This window comes from Pristis pectinata, chromosome 18, assembly GCF_009764475.1.
Source record: "Pristis pectinata isolate sPriPec2 chromosome 18, sPriPec2.1.pri, whole genome shotgun sequence".
Classification (NCBI taxonomy): domain Eukaryota; kingdom Metazoa; phylum Chordata; class Chondrichthyes; order Rhinopristiformes; family Pristidae; genus Pristis; species Pristis pectinata.
The window spans coordinates 38,203,734-38,221,730 of NC_067422.1; the positions used below are offsets into that span (position 1 = coordinate 38,203,734).

At 42.3% G+C, this 17,997-nt stretch overlaps 1 protein-coding gene across 2 annotated transcripts in view; it reads left to right on the forward strand.

The window, feature by feature from the left end:
- The window catches only part of sap30bp (SAP30 binding protein), a 63,616-nt gene that overhangs the window by 7,521 nt on the left and 38,098 nt on the right, over positions 1 to 17,997 (forward strand). Inside the window, exons 2-4 of one of the 2 annotated variants that reach the window (XM_052032736.1) lie at positions 723 to 836; positions 7,824 to 7,924; positions 9,963 to 10,010. In XM_052032736.1, coding sequence (XP_051888696.1) covers positions 752 to 836; positions 7,824 to 7,924; positions 9,963 to 10,010 — 234 coding nt within the window. In that variant the 5' untranslated portion in view covers positions 723 to 751. The remainder of the gene's footprint in view (positions 1 to 722; positions 837 to 7,823; positions 7,925 to 9,962; positions 10,011 to 17,997) is intronic. The other variant, XM_052032737.1, reaches the window with a different exon arrangement.

The following is a 17,997-nucleotide window of genomic DNA, read 5'->3' on the forward strand; positions in this document are numbered from 1 at the left end:
CCAATCTTGGTGTCCTCGGCAAACTTGCTGATCTACACTTTCATCCAAATCATTGATATATATCACAAACAGAGGTCCCAGCACCGAGCCTTGAGGAACACCACTGATCAGTGGCCTCCAGCCAGAATAACAGCCTTCCACCCTTACTCTCTGTCTTCTGTGGGTAAGCCAGTTCAGAAAACAAACTTGCAATTTTTCCTGGATCCCATATATATTTATCTTCTGAATCAACCTACCATGAGGGACCTTATCAAATGCCTTTCTAAAGTCCATGTGGATAATGTCCACTGCCTTACCCTCTCAAGCACCTTTGTCACCTCCTCAAAAAACTCAATCGTTTGTAAGGCATGACCTGCCCCACACAAAGCCATGCTGTCTATCCGTAAGCAGGCCATGTCTTTCCTTGCTCTTTTATTTCATGCTCCAGCTAATGAAGATAAATATCCTTTGTCTTCTTCATCCCTCGTCTACCTGTGCTGTTGCCTACGTGGATTCTTAGACATGCACACCAAGGTTTCTGTTTCTCAGTATGTCATAGGGTCCTATTATTCATTGACCTTATGTTAGCTTCACATTTTTCAAGATTAACTTCCAGGTGCCATTTCTATCAACTCATCAATGTTGTTCTATGGCTGAAGACCATTCCCCTCATTATCAACAACGCCACCAGTTTTCACGTCATCTGCAGACTTATTACTCATACCACCTATGTTCACATCCAGATGATTAACATACAGACAACCCCCACATTATGAGGGATTGCGTTCCTAGAAAACTGTCCACATGGTGCTTTTCTGTGACAAGAGGCCACGTCATCTGTGCATGCATCAAGAAATGTGAGTTGAAGAAACAATAAAAATTTTGTGAGAGTGATTTTTTTTTATTCTATATGAGTTTTTTTTGGTCGTGAGTATAATACCAATAATATAATAGTAGAATACCATAAGAATTTCATAGAGTCATAGAGCACTACAGCACAGAAACAGGCCCTTCAGCCCATCTAGACCATGCCAACCTGATCTTCTGCCTAGTACCATCTATCTGCACCCAGACCATGTCCCTCCAAATCCCTCCATGCACCTATCCAAGCTTCCCTTAAATGTTAGAATTGAACCTGCATCTACCAGTTCCACTGGCAGCTCATTTCACACTCACACCATTATCTGAGTGAAGAAATTTCCCCTCAGATTCTCCTTATATATTTCACCTTTCACCCTAAACCTATGTCCTCTAGTTCTAGTCTCACCTAATCTTAGGGGAAAAAGCCTGCATACATTCACCCTATTATACCCCTCATAATTTTGTATACCTCCAAGATCTCCGCTCGTTCTCCTGCGCTCCAAGGAATAAAGTCCTAACCTATTCAATCTTTCCCTATAACTCAGGTCTTCAAGTTCCGGCAACATCCTTGTAAATTTTCTCTGCACTCTTTCAAGCTTATTGATATCTTTCCTGTAAGTAGGTGACCAGAACTGCACACAATACTCTAAATCTGGCCTCACTTTCTTGTATAACTTCAACATAACATTCCAATTCCTGTACTCAGGAAGTTGTAGGCCAAAGTGACTGATGAAGGCCAAAGTGCCAAAAGCTCTCTTTACAACCTTATGTACCTATGATGCCACTTTCAAGGAACTATGGATCTGTATTTCCAGGTCCTTTTGTTCCACTGCACACCTCAGAGCCCTACCATTCACTGTGTAAGTCTTACCCTGGTTTGTCCTCCCAAAGTGCATCACCTCACACTTGTCTGCATTAAATTCCATTTGCTATTTTTCAGCCCATTTTCCTAGCTGGTCAAGATCATGCTGCAAGCTTTGATAGCCTTCCTCGCTATCCACTACGCCCCCAGTCTTGGTGTCATCCACAAATTTGCTGATCCAGTTTACCACATTATCATCTAAATTATTAATATAGATGATAAACAACAACGGACCCAGCACCAATCCCTGCGGCACACCACTAGTCACAGGCCTCCAGTCAGAGAGTCAACCACCTACTACCCCTCTCTGGCTTCTCCTGCTAAGCCAATGTTGAATCCAATTAGCTTCTTCATCCTGAATGCCAAACGACTTAATGTTCTGGACCAGCCTCCCATGTGGAACTTTGTCAGAGGTCTTGCTAAAGTCCATGTAGACAACATCCACAACCTTTCCCTCATCGACCTTCTTGGTCACCTCCTTGAAAAACTCAATAAGATTGGTTAGACGTGACTATCCATAATCAGGCCCTGTCTATCCAAATACTTATATATCCTATCCCTCAGAATCCTTCCAATAATTTACCCATGACTGATGTCAGGCTCACCAGTCTATAATTTCCCAGCTTATTCTTAGAGCCCTTATTGAACAACGGAACAATATCAGTTATCCTCCAGTCCTCTGGCACCTCACTCATGGTTAAGGACATTTTAAATATCTCTGCCAGGGCCCGTGCAATTTCTGCACTAGCTTCCCACAAGGTCCAAGGGGACACCTTGTCAGGCCCTGGGGATTTATCCACCTTCATTCACCTCAAGACAGCCAACATCTCCTCTTCCGTAATCCGGATATGGTCCATGACTTCACTGTTCATTTGCCTTAGTTCTATAGTCCAGAGTAAATACGGATGCAAAAAATTCATTTAAGATCTCCCCCATATCTTTTTGCTCCATGCATAGATGACCATGCTGATCTTCAAGAGGACCAATTTTGTCCCTTTCTACCCTTTTGCTCTTAAATTAGCGATAGAAACCCTTGGGATTCTCTTTCACCTCATTTGATCCTAACTGCCTATACCTGAAATGTGCCACTTTTTTTTTCTTTACCAGGGCCTCAATAACCAAGGTTCCCTAAACCTATTAGCCTTGCCTTTTATTCTAACAGGAACATACAGATTCTGTACTCTCAATGTTTCTCTTTTGAAAGCCTCCCACTTACCAAGCATCTCTTTGCCGGAAAACAACCCAATCCACGCCTGCCCGATCCCTTTTGATACCATCAAAATTGGCCTTACTCCAATTTAGAATCTCAACCCAATGACCAGGCCTATCCTCCTCCATAATTATCTTGAAATTAATGGAATTATGATCACTAGATCCAAAGTGTTCCCCTTGTCTCGTTCCCTAAGAGGAGATCCAGTGTCACGTGCTCTCTAGTTGGAACATCTACATATTGATTAAGTAAACTTTCCTGAATGCATTTGACAAACTCTATCCCATCCAATCCCTTTACAATATGGGAGTCCTAGTCAATATGTGGAAAGTTAAAATCACCTGCTATCACAACCTTATTTTTCTTGCAACCGTCTGCTATCTCTCTACAAGTTTGTTCCTCTAAATCCAGCTGACTATTGGGAGGTCTATAATATAGTCCCATTGTCCTCAGTTCCACCCATATTGCCTCAGTAGTCGAGCCTTCCAGTATGTCCTCTCTGAACACTACTGTGACATTTTCCCTGATGAGTAATGCCACCCCTCCCCCTTTAATACCTCCCTCTCTTTCATGTCTAAAAATTTGGAACCCTGCAACATTGAGCTGCCAGTACTGCCCCTCCTGCAACCAAGTCTCACTAATGGCTGCAACATCATAATTCCACATGCTGATCCACGCTCTAAGTTCATCAGCATTACCTACAATACTCCTCGCTTTGAAGTAGACACATCTCAGAACATTAGTCCCAGTCGATTCCTGTCTTTGCTTATAGGCTTAACATCCACTTTCCCCACAGCCACTCTACTTGCTGCCCTACCGCTCTGGTTCCCACTCCCCTGCAACTCTAGTTTGAACACCCCCACCCCCCCCCCCCCCCCCCCCCCCCCCCCCCCCCCCCCCCCCCCCCCAAAGCAGCACTAGCAAACCTTCCCACAAGGATATTGGTCCCCCTCCAGTTCGGGTGCAAACCCTAACTGCTGTAATGCAGGGGTCACCTGTATATAAAACAGATGGCAAGGTCCAAGCAAAATCCCAGCAGTAAACAGTCCTCGACCACCACCCACTGCTTCCTGAAACTAAGCCAGTTTTGGTTCCAATTTTCCAAGTTGCCCTAGATCCCAGGAACTGTAATCCTTTGGACTGTCTCCCATGTGAGTCCTTGTTGAAAGTCGTACTGAAATCCCTGTAGACTACATCAACACACTTAGTCGCCTCCTCAAAAAATATAATCAAATTGTTCAGATGGTATTTTCTCTAAACAACACCATGCTGACTTAATCTCTGTCACTCCAAATGCTGATTAATCCTGTCCCTTAGAATTCCTACCAATAATTTCCCTACCACGGATGATAGAGTCACTGACCTGCAATTGCCTGGCATATCTTTGCTGGCCTTCTTGAATGAAGTTACCATGTTTGCTACTCTGCATTCATCTAACACCTCTTCTGTGGTCAAAAAAGATTTGAAAATTTCTGTCAGAGCCCTAGCAATTGCTTAGCTTGCCTCCCATTGCAGCCTGATATGCATCTCATCAGGCTCTGGGGATTTATCCACCTTAAAACGCACTCGACACTAAATATCTCCTCTCATTCAAAAATAATTTGTTCTGGAAATCCATGATCCTTTTCCTGAATTCTCCAACTACTGTATCCTTCTCCATTGTAAATACAGTTGAAAAATATTCATGTAAGACCTCGCTTCTGACCTCTGGCTCCTTGCATAGATTGCCACTTTGGTCCCTAATGGTTCTGACCTTCTCTGTGCTTACCCTTTTCCCATTAATATACTTATAAAATGCTTTGGGATTTTCTTTAATGTCACCCACTAATGCTATTTTGTGCCCCCCTTTTGACTTTCTAATTTCTATTTAAGTATCTCCCTACATTTGCAATACTCCTGTGGGGCCTCTCCTGTTTTCATTTCTCTAAACATACTATTAGCTATCTTTATTCAACCCTCAATATCCCTTGACATCCAGGATTCATTGGACTGTTGGCCTTGCCTTTCACCATTATGAGAGCACATCAGCCTTGAATTCTCATGGTTTCATAATTAAATGACTCTCGGTAGTTGCCTGGACACTTACCTGCAAGGAGCTGCTCCCAGTCCACTTTTGTCTTGTCCTGTCTTATGATAATGAAATTGGCTTACTCCCAGTTCAGGACCTTAATTTCCGATCTCTCCTTGTCCTTCTCTATAATGACCTTGAAACTTAGAGTTATGGTCACTATCTCCACAAACTCCTTCTGTCTGCCTAGCTCCATTCCCAAAGGTTAGGTCCTTGTCTAGTAGGACTATCAATGTACCAGCTGTATAAACTGTCCCGGATGCACCCCATTTCCTCTAAGCCTTTCATTCTAAGGTGATCCCAGTTAGTGTCGGGGAAGTTGAAATACTCTGTTGCTTATTACCCTCTTATTTTTACACTTCTCTATGATTTGCCTGCATGTCTGCTTCTCTATCTCCTCTGAGTGTTTGAAGGCCTCTAATGGACCCACAGCAAAGTGATTGCCCTTTTTTTTGTTTCTGGCCTGTACCCATATGAGTTTCTTGGGACATCCACCCTTTTCACTACAGTAATTAACTCCTTGATTATTATTGTAATGCCACATCCCCTTGATGGCAAGAATTTGTGAGTCCCATTTGCTTAGTCGGACTCCTTGTGTTAAAATAGAAACCATCCAACCTCACAATCCTCTTGTGCCTTATCAAATCAATGTATGCTAATATTGTTGGGTGCAGTTCTCAATATATAATACAGGTCTGATTTTTATCATTAGGAGATGGTACAAGTCTGACTGTATAATAGGGAATAGTATTATTGGATATAGGTTTGACTGTGCAACAGATGGAACTGCATTGTTGGATACAGTTCTGAATGGAGATATAGAACCGTATAATTTCATACAGGTCTGACTGTGTAACACTGGGAACGATATCATTGGGTAGAGGTCTGACTGCAAAGCGCTGAACCAGCTGGATATGGATCTGATTGTGTAGTAGTAGAAATTATTGGATAGAGTCTGACTGTGTAACACTAGGAATAGTTGTCGGATGCACATCTGTCTAAATAACACTAGGAATAACATTGCTTGACGCATCTCTGACTTTATAACAGTAGGAACAATGTGGTTGAATATTGGTCTGACTGTAGAGCACTGTGACTGCAGACGCTGGGAACATTGGATACAAGTCTGTCTGTATAACACTGGTCAGGTAAAGGTCTGAACATACAACTCTGGCACACAGTTCTGGTTAAACTAAATAGGATGGAGGAGGGTCCAAGTTAAAGGGAGATTTAGAATGCTAAAGAGGAACAGCAAGGAAGCAAAGCAGGAGAGTGATTAGTTAAGGATAACCAGTACATGTCAGGAAGGGACAGAGTATACAACAAAAGAATGCATTAACGGATAGGGTCTGGACAACAAGAAATGAAAATAAGACAGATAAGTCTAGTATAAATTAAAATTGTTAAAATATTTTAAATTTAAAAAGAGAAATCTGAACATGCTGAATCTAAGTGTGAAGCATTCATAATGAGCTGGACGAATTAATGACAAGTAGGTTTTAAACAGACACAATATGATTGCCATAATGGAGACATCCTAGCAGGGTGCCCAGGGCTGGGAGCTGAATATCCAAGGATATTCAATATTTAGAATAGACAGTCAAACAGGAAAAGGAGGTGGGGTGCCATTGTTAGTAAAGGCTGAAGTTGGTACAGTAGTGAGAAAGGATATTAGTTCAGAAATTGAAGATGTGGAGTCGGTCTCGGAGCTCAAATGTCAAATTTGGGGGAACCAAGAATCTAATGAAGGTGAGAAACTAAAGAAAATTAGTATTAGAAAATAGTGCTGCAAAAATACATGGCATTGAAAGTTTATAGATCCTCAGGGCCTGATGATTTGCATCCTTGTGTGCTGAAGGAGATGACAGTGGAAATGACAGGATACACTGGTTATCATTTTCCAAAATTCTAAAGATTCTGGAATGGTTCTTGCAATTTGGAGGGGAACATATGTGGTCCTACAATTTAAAAAAAATAGGAGGGAGAACAAAACTGACGAACAACTGACCAATTGGCCTTGTATCAGTGGTGGGGAAAATGTTAGAAGTTTCTATAAAGGATGAAATAACAGGACAGTGATGGAATCATAAAATGGTTATCGTACAGAAGGAGGCCATTTGATCCTTTGTGCCTGTGTCAGCTTTCTCCCAGGGTGACTCACTAGTTTTGCACCCCACCTGATCCCTTCTCTGTAACTTAATGTTTGCTCACTGTATATTAACCAGTTCCCTCCTGAAGGTTGCAGTGAAATCTGCCTCCCATATCTGCAGGCAGTGCACTCCAGGTTCCAACCACATCTTGCATTAAAAAAAATTCCTCTTAATTCTGTTCTCCTTTATTTTATAACTGTTACCTCTGGTTCTCGAGCCACCAAAGGGAACAGCTTCTCATTGTAAAGAGTATAATATATAGCCAGAAAGATCTATCCCTCTTTTCCCTCCTTGACTTGTACATGGTCTTTGTCACAATTGACCACAACATCTTCCTCGACTGTCCATTGTCACACAATTTGACAGGAGCACAGTTGGCTGATTCCATTCTTACCATTCTAGAATTATTTGCAGTGATTTCTGTTCTTGGTCCTGCATCATTGACTCTCCCAAGGATCTATCATCCTTAAGTCATTCCTGACTAAGCTTTTCATTCTCTGTCCTATTGTGTCCTTGTCTAACTCTGTGTCAAATTTTGTTTGGCAATACTCACCTGAAATGTTTTGGGGCATTTTATAAATATGTTTTCTGTTGGTCTGTCATGGGGTACAGTAATAGTGGGTGCAGGTCTTCACTATTTATGATTGAAATGCAGTCTTAAGTCTAGTTCTGTCACTGTATGACTGTCCTCAGACACGAAAGGATTGGTGTCCGCTGGTTATGGAGATGATGATATCAGCCGGGTAGAAGAGGTGGATGAGCTGGATGAAGAGGATGAAAGCAGCAGTCCATTGGTGAGTAAGAAATGAGAAGGAATCTTACCAAAAATATCTCCTCTTTTGTTATCCTCGGATCCCAGAATCTACACTGCTTTTTGTTCTTATTCAATGCAACAGACTAAATATTCCCATGTCTGAGATTAACTTGTATCCCAGGTGTCAGGACCATGGAACTGGAACTAGGAAAAAACATCCTTGTCACATTGCCTTCCTAAGGATCAGGAAATGGAAATATTTATCTTTAATTGAGCGCATTATAAGCACACCTTGCATGATTTGCCTTCACCTTTAATGCTGCAATGAAGAGAAAGGCTTGACATTTGTTAATATTGAACCCAATTTAAACTATGTACTTATGTATGAAGGGAAACCATTTCTAATATAGGCTAAAATAGGTAGCGTAGAGTCTTGGGAGCCTAATCCACATTCACACTACCTTACTGAATGATAAGCACTTCAGTCAAGTAAAGTTACATGAAGTTGGTCAGGGTTTCTGTGTTCTCTTCTGTCAAATAATCTGGCTATGCTGGCTCAACAATATTTTCAGATGCAGTGGACATTAAGGGAGAGCTGGGAGGTGGATCATTCGGCCAAGGATATTCTTTTGCCCTTTGCGAGTCTCAGTAGTCAAGGCACACGTGACCCTGAGCAAGGTGTGCTGGGTTCAATCCCAGTTAACTAATTTTCAATACTGCAACTGTTAGACTACTGCAATTGGTATTGGTGGTCTTGAGCTAAAGAGGTGGGGAAGCATACTGCCTTGCTTCTGTCCTCAATAACAGTATAGTTATATCTGTTGGAAAGTTGATGTTGAGTGACGACAGGATTGAGTGTGGCTGTTTTGCTCCTTATAATTGAATAATCTGCCATCAAGAATCATGTGAAAGATGACTGGTAGGCAATACTGTAAAGGGCAACTAGCCAAATGGGTCCTGTGTGCCAATATAAAGTTTGAGCCATTAAGACGTTGAGGATTTTTTCCCCAGAGGGTGATTTGTGGAGCTTTGTGTGTAAATCACCATCTCCAGTGCTCTGCATAGCATTACAGAAACAAAGTAATGCAGGTGCTCATAATTCAAACCCCGTTGGAAATGCCCAACATCTCCTGGCTGAACTGCTGAGCATTTCCACCATTGTTTCTTGTGCAGTAGTAATGTGTTAACCTGGTACAGTTCATCCAATTCATGCCTTTATCATTCTACATTCACTATTGACACCGATGTTTCAGTCACCCATGAAGCATACTCAGGTTTTTCATGTCAAGAGGTGACTATTTTGTGATATTCTACGCCCATTCCCAAAATAGAAAGAGGTTGAATTTATAATAAACCTATAAAAACATCCTTAGGCATTCACAGAGAGCATAATAAGACAAAAATTGGCAGTGATTATGACAGGTAACCAAAAGTTTCTCCAAAGAGCTAAATTTTAAGGACAATCTCAGAGTAAGAGTGGAAAGATTTGGGGAAGAAATTCCAGAGCTTAAGATCTAGGCATTGGGAAGGAAATGGGGGTTGAGCAATAGAGCAAATTTCAAGAAACGCAGAGGTAAAAGTAGTCTGTTTTGTGGTGGAGAGAAAATGGAATCAGAAATGCTGGGGTGGCAAACAATTTGGGTTCAGACTAAGGCAGTGGGGAGCAAAAAAGATGGATTTGGCCTGTATAGTTGACAGGATAGGGCCTTGGCCAGTTAGCAAGGAAATGGACCTTTGTTTAGGTTTCTTATACCTAGGCTTTCTGACATCTCTGAAACTTAAGCACAGCATTACTTATTTAGAACCAGGTCTACATTATTTTCCAGTGTTCCCATTGGTTTTTTTTCTGATCTGCCTGTGCAGAGACCCCGGGCAATATCTGTTCCAGTAAGCTTACCCTTTCCAGCATGTGGGGGTGTATTTTTTTTTGTCAAATAGATGTCTGTCTGGAACTGGATTTGGCCCTATCTACTTCTGTACCTCGAGCAAGGGATTGTCGCTCTGCGCTGCACTTCAGTCTGATAGCCAGCTTGCAGCCGTGAGTGATCCCTTTAACCTTCTAAATTCTTGTCTTATAGGAAGGTGAAGATTCAGAAAAGGAGCTGCCGGAGTTGGATGGTGTTAAGGTACCTTTCAAATCTCACACACTGTTGCAACACTTCGACTTGGGGCAAAGAAAGAAACTAATGGGGGCCCCACAGTCTGGCCTGAATGTAGAGCTTTCAGGTTACAGTGTACATGGATGGGTCAGGGACTGTACTTCAGTCTCGTTTCCTCCCCGGCATCTCATTTACTGTCCAACATGGGAAATGTTAGGAAGGTGTTTATGTATCAGTAAAACTCCTGAGTATCTCCTGCTGTGAATTGCATCAGCTCAGTGTGCATCACACGGTGAAACCATCATATAAAGTTAGTTCCATATGGGGAATTTGGAGTGAAGTGTTTGCATGTAACAGTTCTATACAATAGATTTTTAAGTTGTTTCTTGGACTCCAAAGCCACTTGTAACTTTTACAAGTTGGAGGCCTTTGTGATTCATGTGAGAAGTTGCAGCCCCTTTTCACTCTTTATAGGTACCATCCTGTTCTTCAGTTTACAGCTGTACCACAGTCCCTGATTTTTGGGCATGGTGGTGGGTTATGGGCAAATCTGAGGACCTTGTCATGATTTGCTTCTGACCTTTGCCAAGGTCATCATCCATAGGTCCAGATTGGAAGCAGCGTGGGGACTGGGGTTGCTTCAGCCACCTTCCTCTCTTCCTCAGCTATGTCCATGACTCAACGTTCTTAGAGCAGATGATGTCCACTTCTGCAAACAGTGAGTACCAGAGGGACTGAAGCCTTTGTTTTCCCTTTAGTTGAGCTACAGGTGAGGTGCCATAGGATGGGAGAATAGGTTGCCTTGTCTCCTTGTTCAAAAAGGCAGTAGGAATAAGTCTGGAAACTACAGGCCGGTGAGCAATAAATCAGTGGTAGGGAAGTTGTTGGAGTGGATTTTAAGACAAAGAGACTGATTAGGAGGAGGTGGCCTGGTTTTGTGTAGGGGAGATCATGTCTCACAAATTTTGAGTATTTTGAGGAGGTAACTAAGAAAATTGATGGAAGACAAAATGGTAGATGTGGTTTACATGGACCTTGGTAAGGCTTTTGATAAAGTCCTATATTGTAGACTGGTCTAGGAGGCATGAGGGATCTGGGGCGTTTTGGTAAACTGGATCCAAAATTTACCTGGTGATAAGAGGCAGAGGGTAGTAGTGAATTTGTGTTTTTCTGACTGGAAATCTGTAACAAATGGTGTACCACAGGGAACAATGCTGGAACCTTTATTGTTTGTAATACATATAAATGATTTGAATGAGAATGTGGGTAATGTGATTCGGAAGTTTGTAGATGGCATGAAAATTGGTGAAGTGGTAGATAGCGAAAAAGGTTGTCTAAGAATCCAATGGGATATTGATCAGCTGGAAAGTTGGGTGGAGGAGACGGAATTTATTTCAGATAATGGGGAAGTAACGCTCTTTGGGAGGTCAAATTCCTAATGGCCGGGACCTTAGGAGCGTTGATGTACAGAGAGACCTTGGGATGCAAGTCCTTGAAAATGGAAACATTGGTGGATAGGGTAATGAAAAAGTCATTTGGTATACTTGCTTTATAGGCCGAGGCATTGAGTATAAGAATTGGGACATCATGTTGCAGCTGTACGTTGGTTAGACTGCACCGGGTTTTGTGTACAGTTCTGGTCACCACACTAGAGGAAGGATGTGGTAGCAATAGAGAGAATGCATAAGAGATTCACGGGGCTGTTACCTGGAATAGAGGGTGGAAGTTAAAAGGAGAGATTGGATAGGCTGGGTTTATCCTCACTGGAATGTACGAGGCTGAGTGGTGACCTTATAGATGTTTATAATATTATGAGGGACATAGATAGTCTTTTTCCCCAGAGAGTAGAGTCTAAAAATAGAGGGCACAAGTTTAAGGTGAGGAGGAAGAAATGTAAAGGAGAAATGAGGGGTAGGCTTTTCACAAAGAGGGTGGTTGTTATTTGTAATGAGTTGCCAGAGGAGGTGTTGGAGGCAGATACATTTACAATGGGAAGGAGTAGAGGGATTCGGGCCTAATGCAGGCAAATGGGATTTGTGTTGGTTAGGCACCAAGGTCGGCATGGACAAGGTGGAACAAAAGGACCTGTTTCCGTGCTGTATAATTCTATGAGTCCCTTCAAACGAGGTTATATGCTTGTTCTTGTTTAATGGTACAGTGGCATGCAAAAGTTTGGGCACCCCTGGTCAAAATTTCTGTTACTGTGAATAGATGAGCGAGTAAAAAATGACCTGATTTCCAAAAGGCATCGTTAAAGAAGGCACATTTCTTTAATATTTTAAGCAAGATTATTTTTTTATTTCCATCATTTACAGTTTCAAAATAACAAAAAAGGGCCCAAAGCAAAAGTTTGGGCACCCTGCATGGTCAGTACTTTGTAACACCCCCTTTGGCAAGTATCACAGCTTGTAAACACTTTCTGCAGCCAGCTAAGAGTCTTTCAATTCTTGTTTGGGGGATTTTTGCCCATTCTTCCTTGCAAAAGGCTTCTAGTTCCATGAGATTCTTGGGCAGTCTTGCATGCACTGCTCTTTTGAGGTCTATCCACAGATTTTCGATGATGTTTAGGTCAGGGGACTGTGAGGGCCATGGCAAAACCTTCAGTTTGTGCCTCATGAGGTAGTCCATTGTGGATTTTGAGGTGTGTTTAGGATCATTATCCTGTTGTAGAAGCCATCCTCTATTCACCTTCAGCTTTTTTACAGACAGTGTGATGTTTGCTTCCAGAATTTGCTGGTATTTAATTGAATTCATTCTTCCCTCGACCAGTGAAATGTTCCCTGTGCCACTGGCTGCAACACAAGCCCAAAGCATGATCGATCCACCCCCGTGCTTAACAGTTGAAGAGGTGTTCTTTTCATGAAATTCTGCACCCTTTTTTCTCCAAACATACCTTTGCCCATTGCGGCCAAAAAGTTCTATTTTAACTTCATCAGTCCACAGGACTTGTTTCCAAAATGCATCAGGCTTGTTTAGATGTTCCTTTGCAAACTTCTGACGCTGAATTTTGTGGTGAGGACGCAGGAAAGGTTTTCTTCTGATGACTCTTCCATGAAGGTCATATTTGTGCAGGTGTCACTGCACAGTAGAACAGTGCACCACCACTCCAGAGTCTGCTAAATCTTCCTGAAGGTCCTTTGCAGTCAAACGGGGGTTTTAATTTGTCTTTCTAGCAATCCTACGAGCAGTTCTCTCAGAAAGTTTTCTTGGTCTTCCAGACCTCAACTGGACCTCCACTGTTCCTGTTAACTGCCATTTCTTAATTACATTACAATCTGAGGAAACGGCTACCTGAAAACACTTTGCTATCTTCTTACAGCCTTCTCCTGCTTTGTGGGCATCATTTATTTTAATTTTCAGAGTGCTAGGCAGCTGCTTAGAGAAGCTCATGGCTGCTGATTGTTGGGACAAGGTTTGAGGAGTCAGGGTATTTATAAAGCTTTGAAATTTGCATCACCTGGCCTTTCCTAACGATGACTGTGAACAAGCCATAGCCCTAACAAGCTAATGAAGGTCTGAGACCTTGGTAAAAGTTATCTGAGAACTCAAATCTCTTGGGGTGCCCAAACTTTTGCATGGTGCTCCTTTCCCTTCTTCACTCTAAAATTGTACAAAACAAAAATAATACAATAATCTTGCTTAAAATGTTGGAAAGAATGTTTCATCTTTAACTTTATGACTTCTGGAGATCAGTTCATCTTCTACTCACTGAACTATTCACAGTAACAGAAATTTTGACCGGGGTGCCCAAACTTTTGCATGCCACTGTATGATGGTTTCCTAGGCCTCCTTGTATTTTAACTAAGAAATCTGTTTCCTGCAGTGTGCATTAGACAAATAATGCTTGATTTCATGTGTTTAGTTAACTTGTTTGGAAGGGGCAACAGTTTGAGTAGTTTTATATTTATTATTGGCATGTGTATCTTAGTGTCAGCAGTCAATCATAAAAGGATAAGTCTGTTTCTGCTGTAACATATTCAGCAGCTGCCTCACGGAATAGATGGAGGCAAGGAAGAAAACAAGTGCATGTAAAGGTACAGAATCAACTTGAATGTACGTAGCTGTTATTATGTAGAAGAAGAAGTCTGAATTCATCAACATTAAGACAAAAATAAATAAAACAAGCAGCAAGGTGGTGCTGACAAGTTGGTCAATGTTGTCTTACTGTTGATGAGTGAATGGCATATCTCAATGGCATTGATGGTTAAGGTGAGATGAAGGAGGTGAGATAAAGCATTTATTTCAACTTCCTCATGATTTGAAGAATACTGAGATTGAGATGGGTCGTTTTTGCAATGAAGGACATCAAATTCAGGATTCTCTGGTAATTGGAAATCGGAGCCCTACTCATCCAGTTACGTATCCATCACATGCACAATTTGTGGAATTGGGAAATGTGCCATTCACCACAGGATACACAGCCTCTTGCATGTTCTTGTAACCTATGATTTATATGTGACTAGTCCAATTTCCAGTCAGTTGTGGGGTTTTGGTAGTTTTAAACGGAGATTGTGAAGAGGAGATAGTTGGATTCTCTTGTTGCATATGATCATTGCTTGGCACTTAGGCAGCATGAATGTTACAAGCCACTTATTAACCTGCATGTTGTCCTGGTCTTGCTGCATGTGGGCACAATCTGCTGCATCATCTGAGTAGTTCTGAATGGAACCAAACTCTGTGTAGTCAACAGCAGATAATCCTACTTCTGACCTTATGATGGAGGGGAGTTCATATCTGCAGCAGCTCCAGATGGTTAGGCCAAAGACATTCCTCTGTGGAATCCATGTAGTGATATCCTGGGAATGAGATGATTGATCTCCAACAGCCGCAATCATCTTTCTTCGTGCCAGGTATGACTTCAGACTGGAGTTTCTTTCCTTTTGATTCCCATTGACTTGATTTATGGCCACACGCCATAAATGGTGGCTTGATGTCAAATGTAGTTACTTGCGCCTCGTCTCCTGCTGAAGTTTGGATTTGAATGGTCTGAGTAGAACACAAAGTGAACAGGTGTGGGCAGAATTTTAATAGTGAGGGAGTGCTGCTTCGTCCCACAGTTGACAATACCTTCCATCACTTTGCTTGTGATTGAGGTAGACTGATGTAGTGGTGGTAGGTTAAATGGATTTGTCCAGCTCTTTGACGGGAGGACAAACCTGGGGAATTTTTGGATAGATGAGAATTTTGTAGCTGGAGGCCAGCTGGTAGACAGGGAAGGAGGAATGAGTGAGAAGAAAAGGGAAGGAACATGGGGTGAGGAGGGAGGGTCCTGGGGAAGGAAAGAGGGAGGAAGTAATGGGGTTGGTAACTTGGTTTATTAGTGTCACATGTACCGAGGTACAATGTAAAACTTTGTTTTGCATGCTATCCATACAGATCATTTCATCACATCAGTGCATTGAGGTAGTACAAGGGAAAACAACAGCAGAGTGAAGAATAAACTGTTATAGTTACAGAGAGAGTGCAGTGCAGACAGACAATAAGTGCAGGTAGAGTGGGGAAGGGTTACGAGGGAGTTTGTATGAGGAAGGGAGTGAGGGTCAAAATGGAGGAGGAGGCTGAGGAAGGTGGGCTGCAGGATGCAGATGGTGGTGGAGATGGATGGAGGAAGGGAGCTAAAGAGATGGTGGGAGTGCTGTTTAAATGATGGAGGAAATGGAGGCTGACAGTTGGTAGGGATTTGGGGGAGGGAGAGAGGGTGAGATTGAGTAAATTGTGGAAGAGGAGGAAGAAGGAGGGTGTTGCAGGTGAGGGAAGAAGGTGGTGGGGTAGAGGAGTAGAGATGGAGGCAGTTGAGAAAAGAAGGAAAGTTGTTAAAGCAGGGTGGATGGGAGTGGGAGGATGAGAAGAAGAGAGGAGGAACAGGTGGGAGGGGTGAGGGGCCAATAGGGAGGCAAAGAGAACTGAGAGAGAGGCTGACAGAGGGAGGGAGAGGATGGGAATGTCGTAGAAGGTGGAACAAGGGAACTGGGGTCAAGAGAAGGTGAGAGGGAGTTCATATGTGCTGGGGAAGGCAATGGGTTTTGGGGTGGAGTTGGGGAAGGAGAGGGTGAGAGAGGAGTGAGGAATGAAACAAGAAGTGAAGATAAGAAAGGGAGGAGCGTACGAGATGGGAGAAATCTGGTGTCAGAAGAATAGGAGTGGAGAGGGAGAGTGAAAATCAAAAAACTCCCAGGTACTGGAAATCTGAAATAAAAAAACAGAAAATGCTGGAAATCTGAAATAAAAAAACAGAAAATGCTGGAAATCTGAAATAAAACAGAAAATGCTGGAAACATTCAGCAGGTTGGGCTGCATCTGTCACAAAGGAAACAGTTAACGATTCGGGTTGTAGACCTTCCATCAGCACATGGGGGTAAGCGAAGGAAAGATGTGGAGGAGGTGGCAAAGAGAGAGGCTGAGGGAGGAGTTGGGTTGCAAGCGGTCCCATGCTGGATGGGACACCTATTTAAATGAGAAGACAGTTTATCTGTATATCAATGTGTGAGCACCTTTTCCCATATAATTTTATTGATCTCCAGGCTGCTGGTTACTCCCCAGCCTCTCCAAGACCATATCTGCCCATGACCCTGCCAACAGACACAACAGCCCAGAATTCTGCAGTCAGCAGTGACCATATTGGTTTGCTGCTGAGCTTCAAGTTAATTGAAGATCACCCCTATGTGATGATCCTGTCAGCTAATGAAAGTGTCTGCCAAAATCCTACCAGCAAGGTAAAGCAAGCACTGACTGTCTGTCCCATGCGAAACTTCCCTTGTATTTTGGGGCAAACCAGCCAGGATGCTGTGTCCTTCTATTCCAACAGGTGGCAGTGTTAACCTCCAGTTGGTTGACAATAATTGGTGTATGTGTAATCTCCTTGGGTGGGGTCACTTTCTAGTCTTTGATTCAGTCACATGTCACTATTCTTTGCTATTTCCCCAAATACTGCTGCTAGTGATGCCAAACTGAGAATCTGTTCGCTGTTCCTTTCTTTCTTCCCACTCACCAGGAAGAGTTGGGATTTCTAAGCTAAATTTGCTCCTGATACTTGAACAAGCACATCCATAACGTGAGTGACTGTGTCAAGCACTTCTTGAGTTATTGCAGTCTAAAGTGTTCCAGGGGCCAATGCCTGATCCAAAATAAAAGACTGCATAGTACTAGTTGGCCAGGATAAAATGATTGGGTAGTTCTTCTGTGAATCGGACTTGGTGCCCACATGAGATTGCTGTTATGTACGTAATTTATGTGCAACTTTCTTCCACGTAGCATGTTTTGGAGAAGTTGCAGTAGTTTCTCTTTCCTCTGTTCTTTGAATAGCCTGTTTTCCGAGTAAATAGATACTGTTTACTGTGGTGGAGTATTCTGTTGTGCCCTATCTCCAACACAGTGGCTGGCACAGTGTCATCAGTAAATTGTAGAAAAAGGGGAATTTTATTTCCAGATATCTTGTTTATCTTGTAAGACATCAGCTGAACCTTGGGGTGAGCACAACAATAGCAGTAAAACCAAAAGCAGCCGATACAACTACCGAAGCCAGTGTGCCATTTTACAAGATGGTGACTGATGCTTTATCTGAAGTCCACCTCTCTAGTTGATACCCATATCCTTCCGAGTTTTCAACATTCAGACTTGAATGTATTCTGATACAGTAGTGGCGAAGTGGATAAGTTACAGGGCTAGTAATCTGGAGGCCTGGACTAAATTCAGAAATTCAAGCTCAAATCCCACCACTAAATGAAAATTAAAAAAATGCAAATGCTGGAAATCTGAAGGATCCTTCATCAGAAATAAGAAAGAGAGAAAACGAGAACAGAGGAAATATCTCTGATAGGGTGAGACTGAATTGGTTAATGTAAACTAACTTGGTTTCTCCTTCTCCCAGTTCTGACAAAGGGTCTTGGACCTGAAATGTTAACTCTGTTTCTTCTTCCACTGATGCTGCCTGACCTGCTGAATGTTTCTAGCATTTTTATCTCCATGACAGCTATGGAATTTAAATTCAGTTGACTTTTTAAAAAAAACATATTAA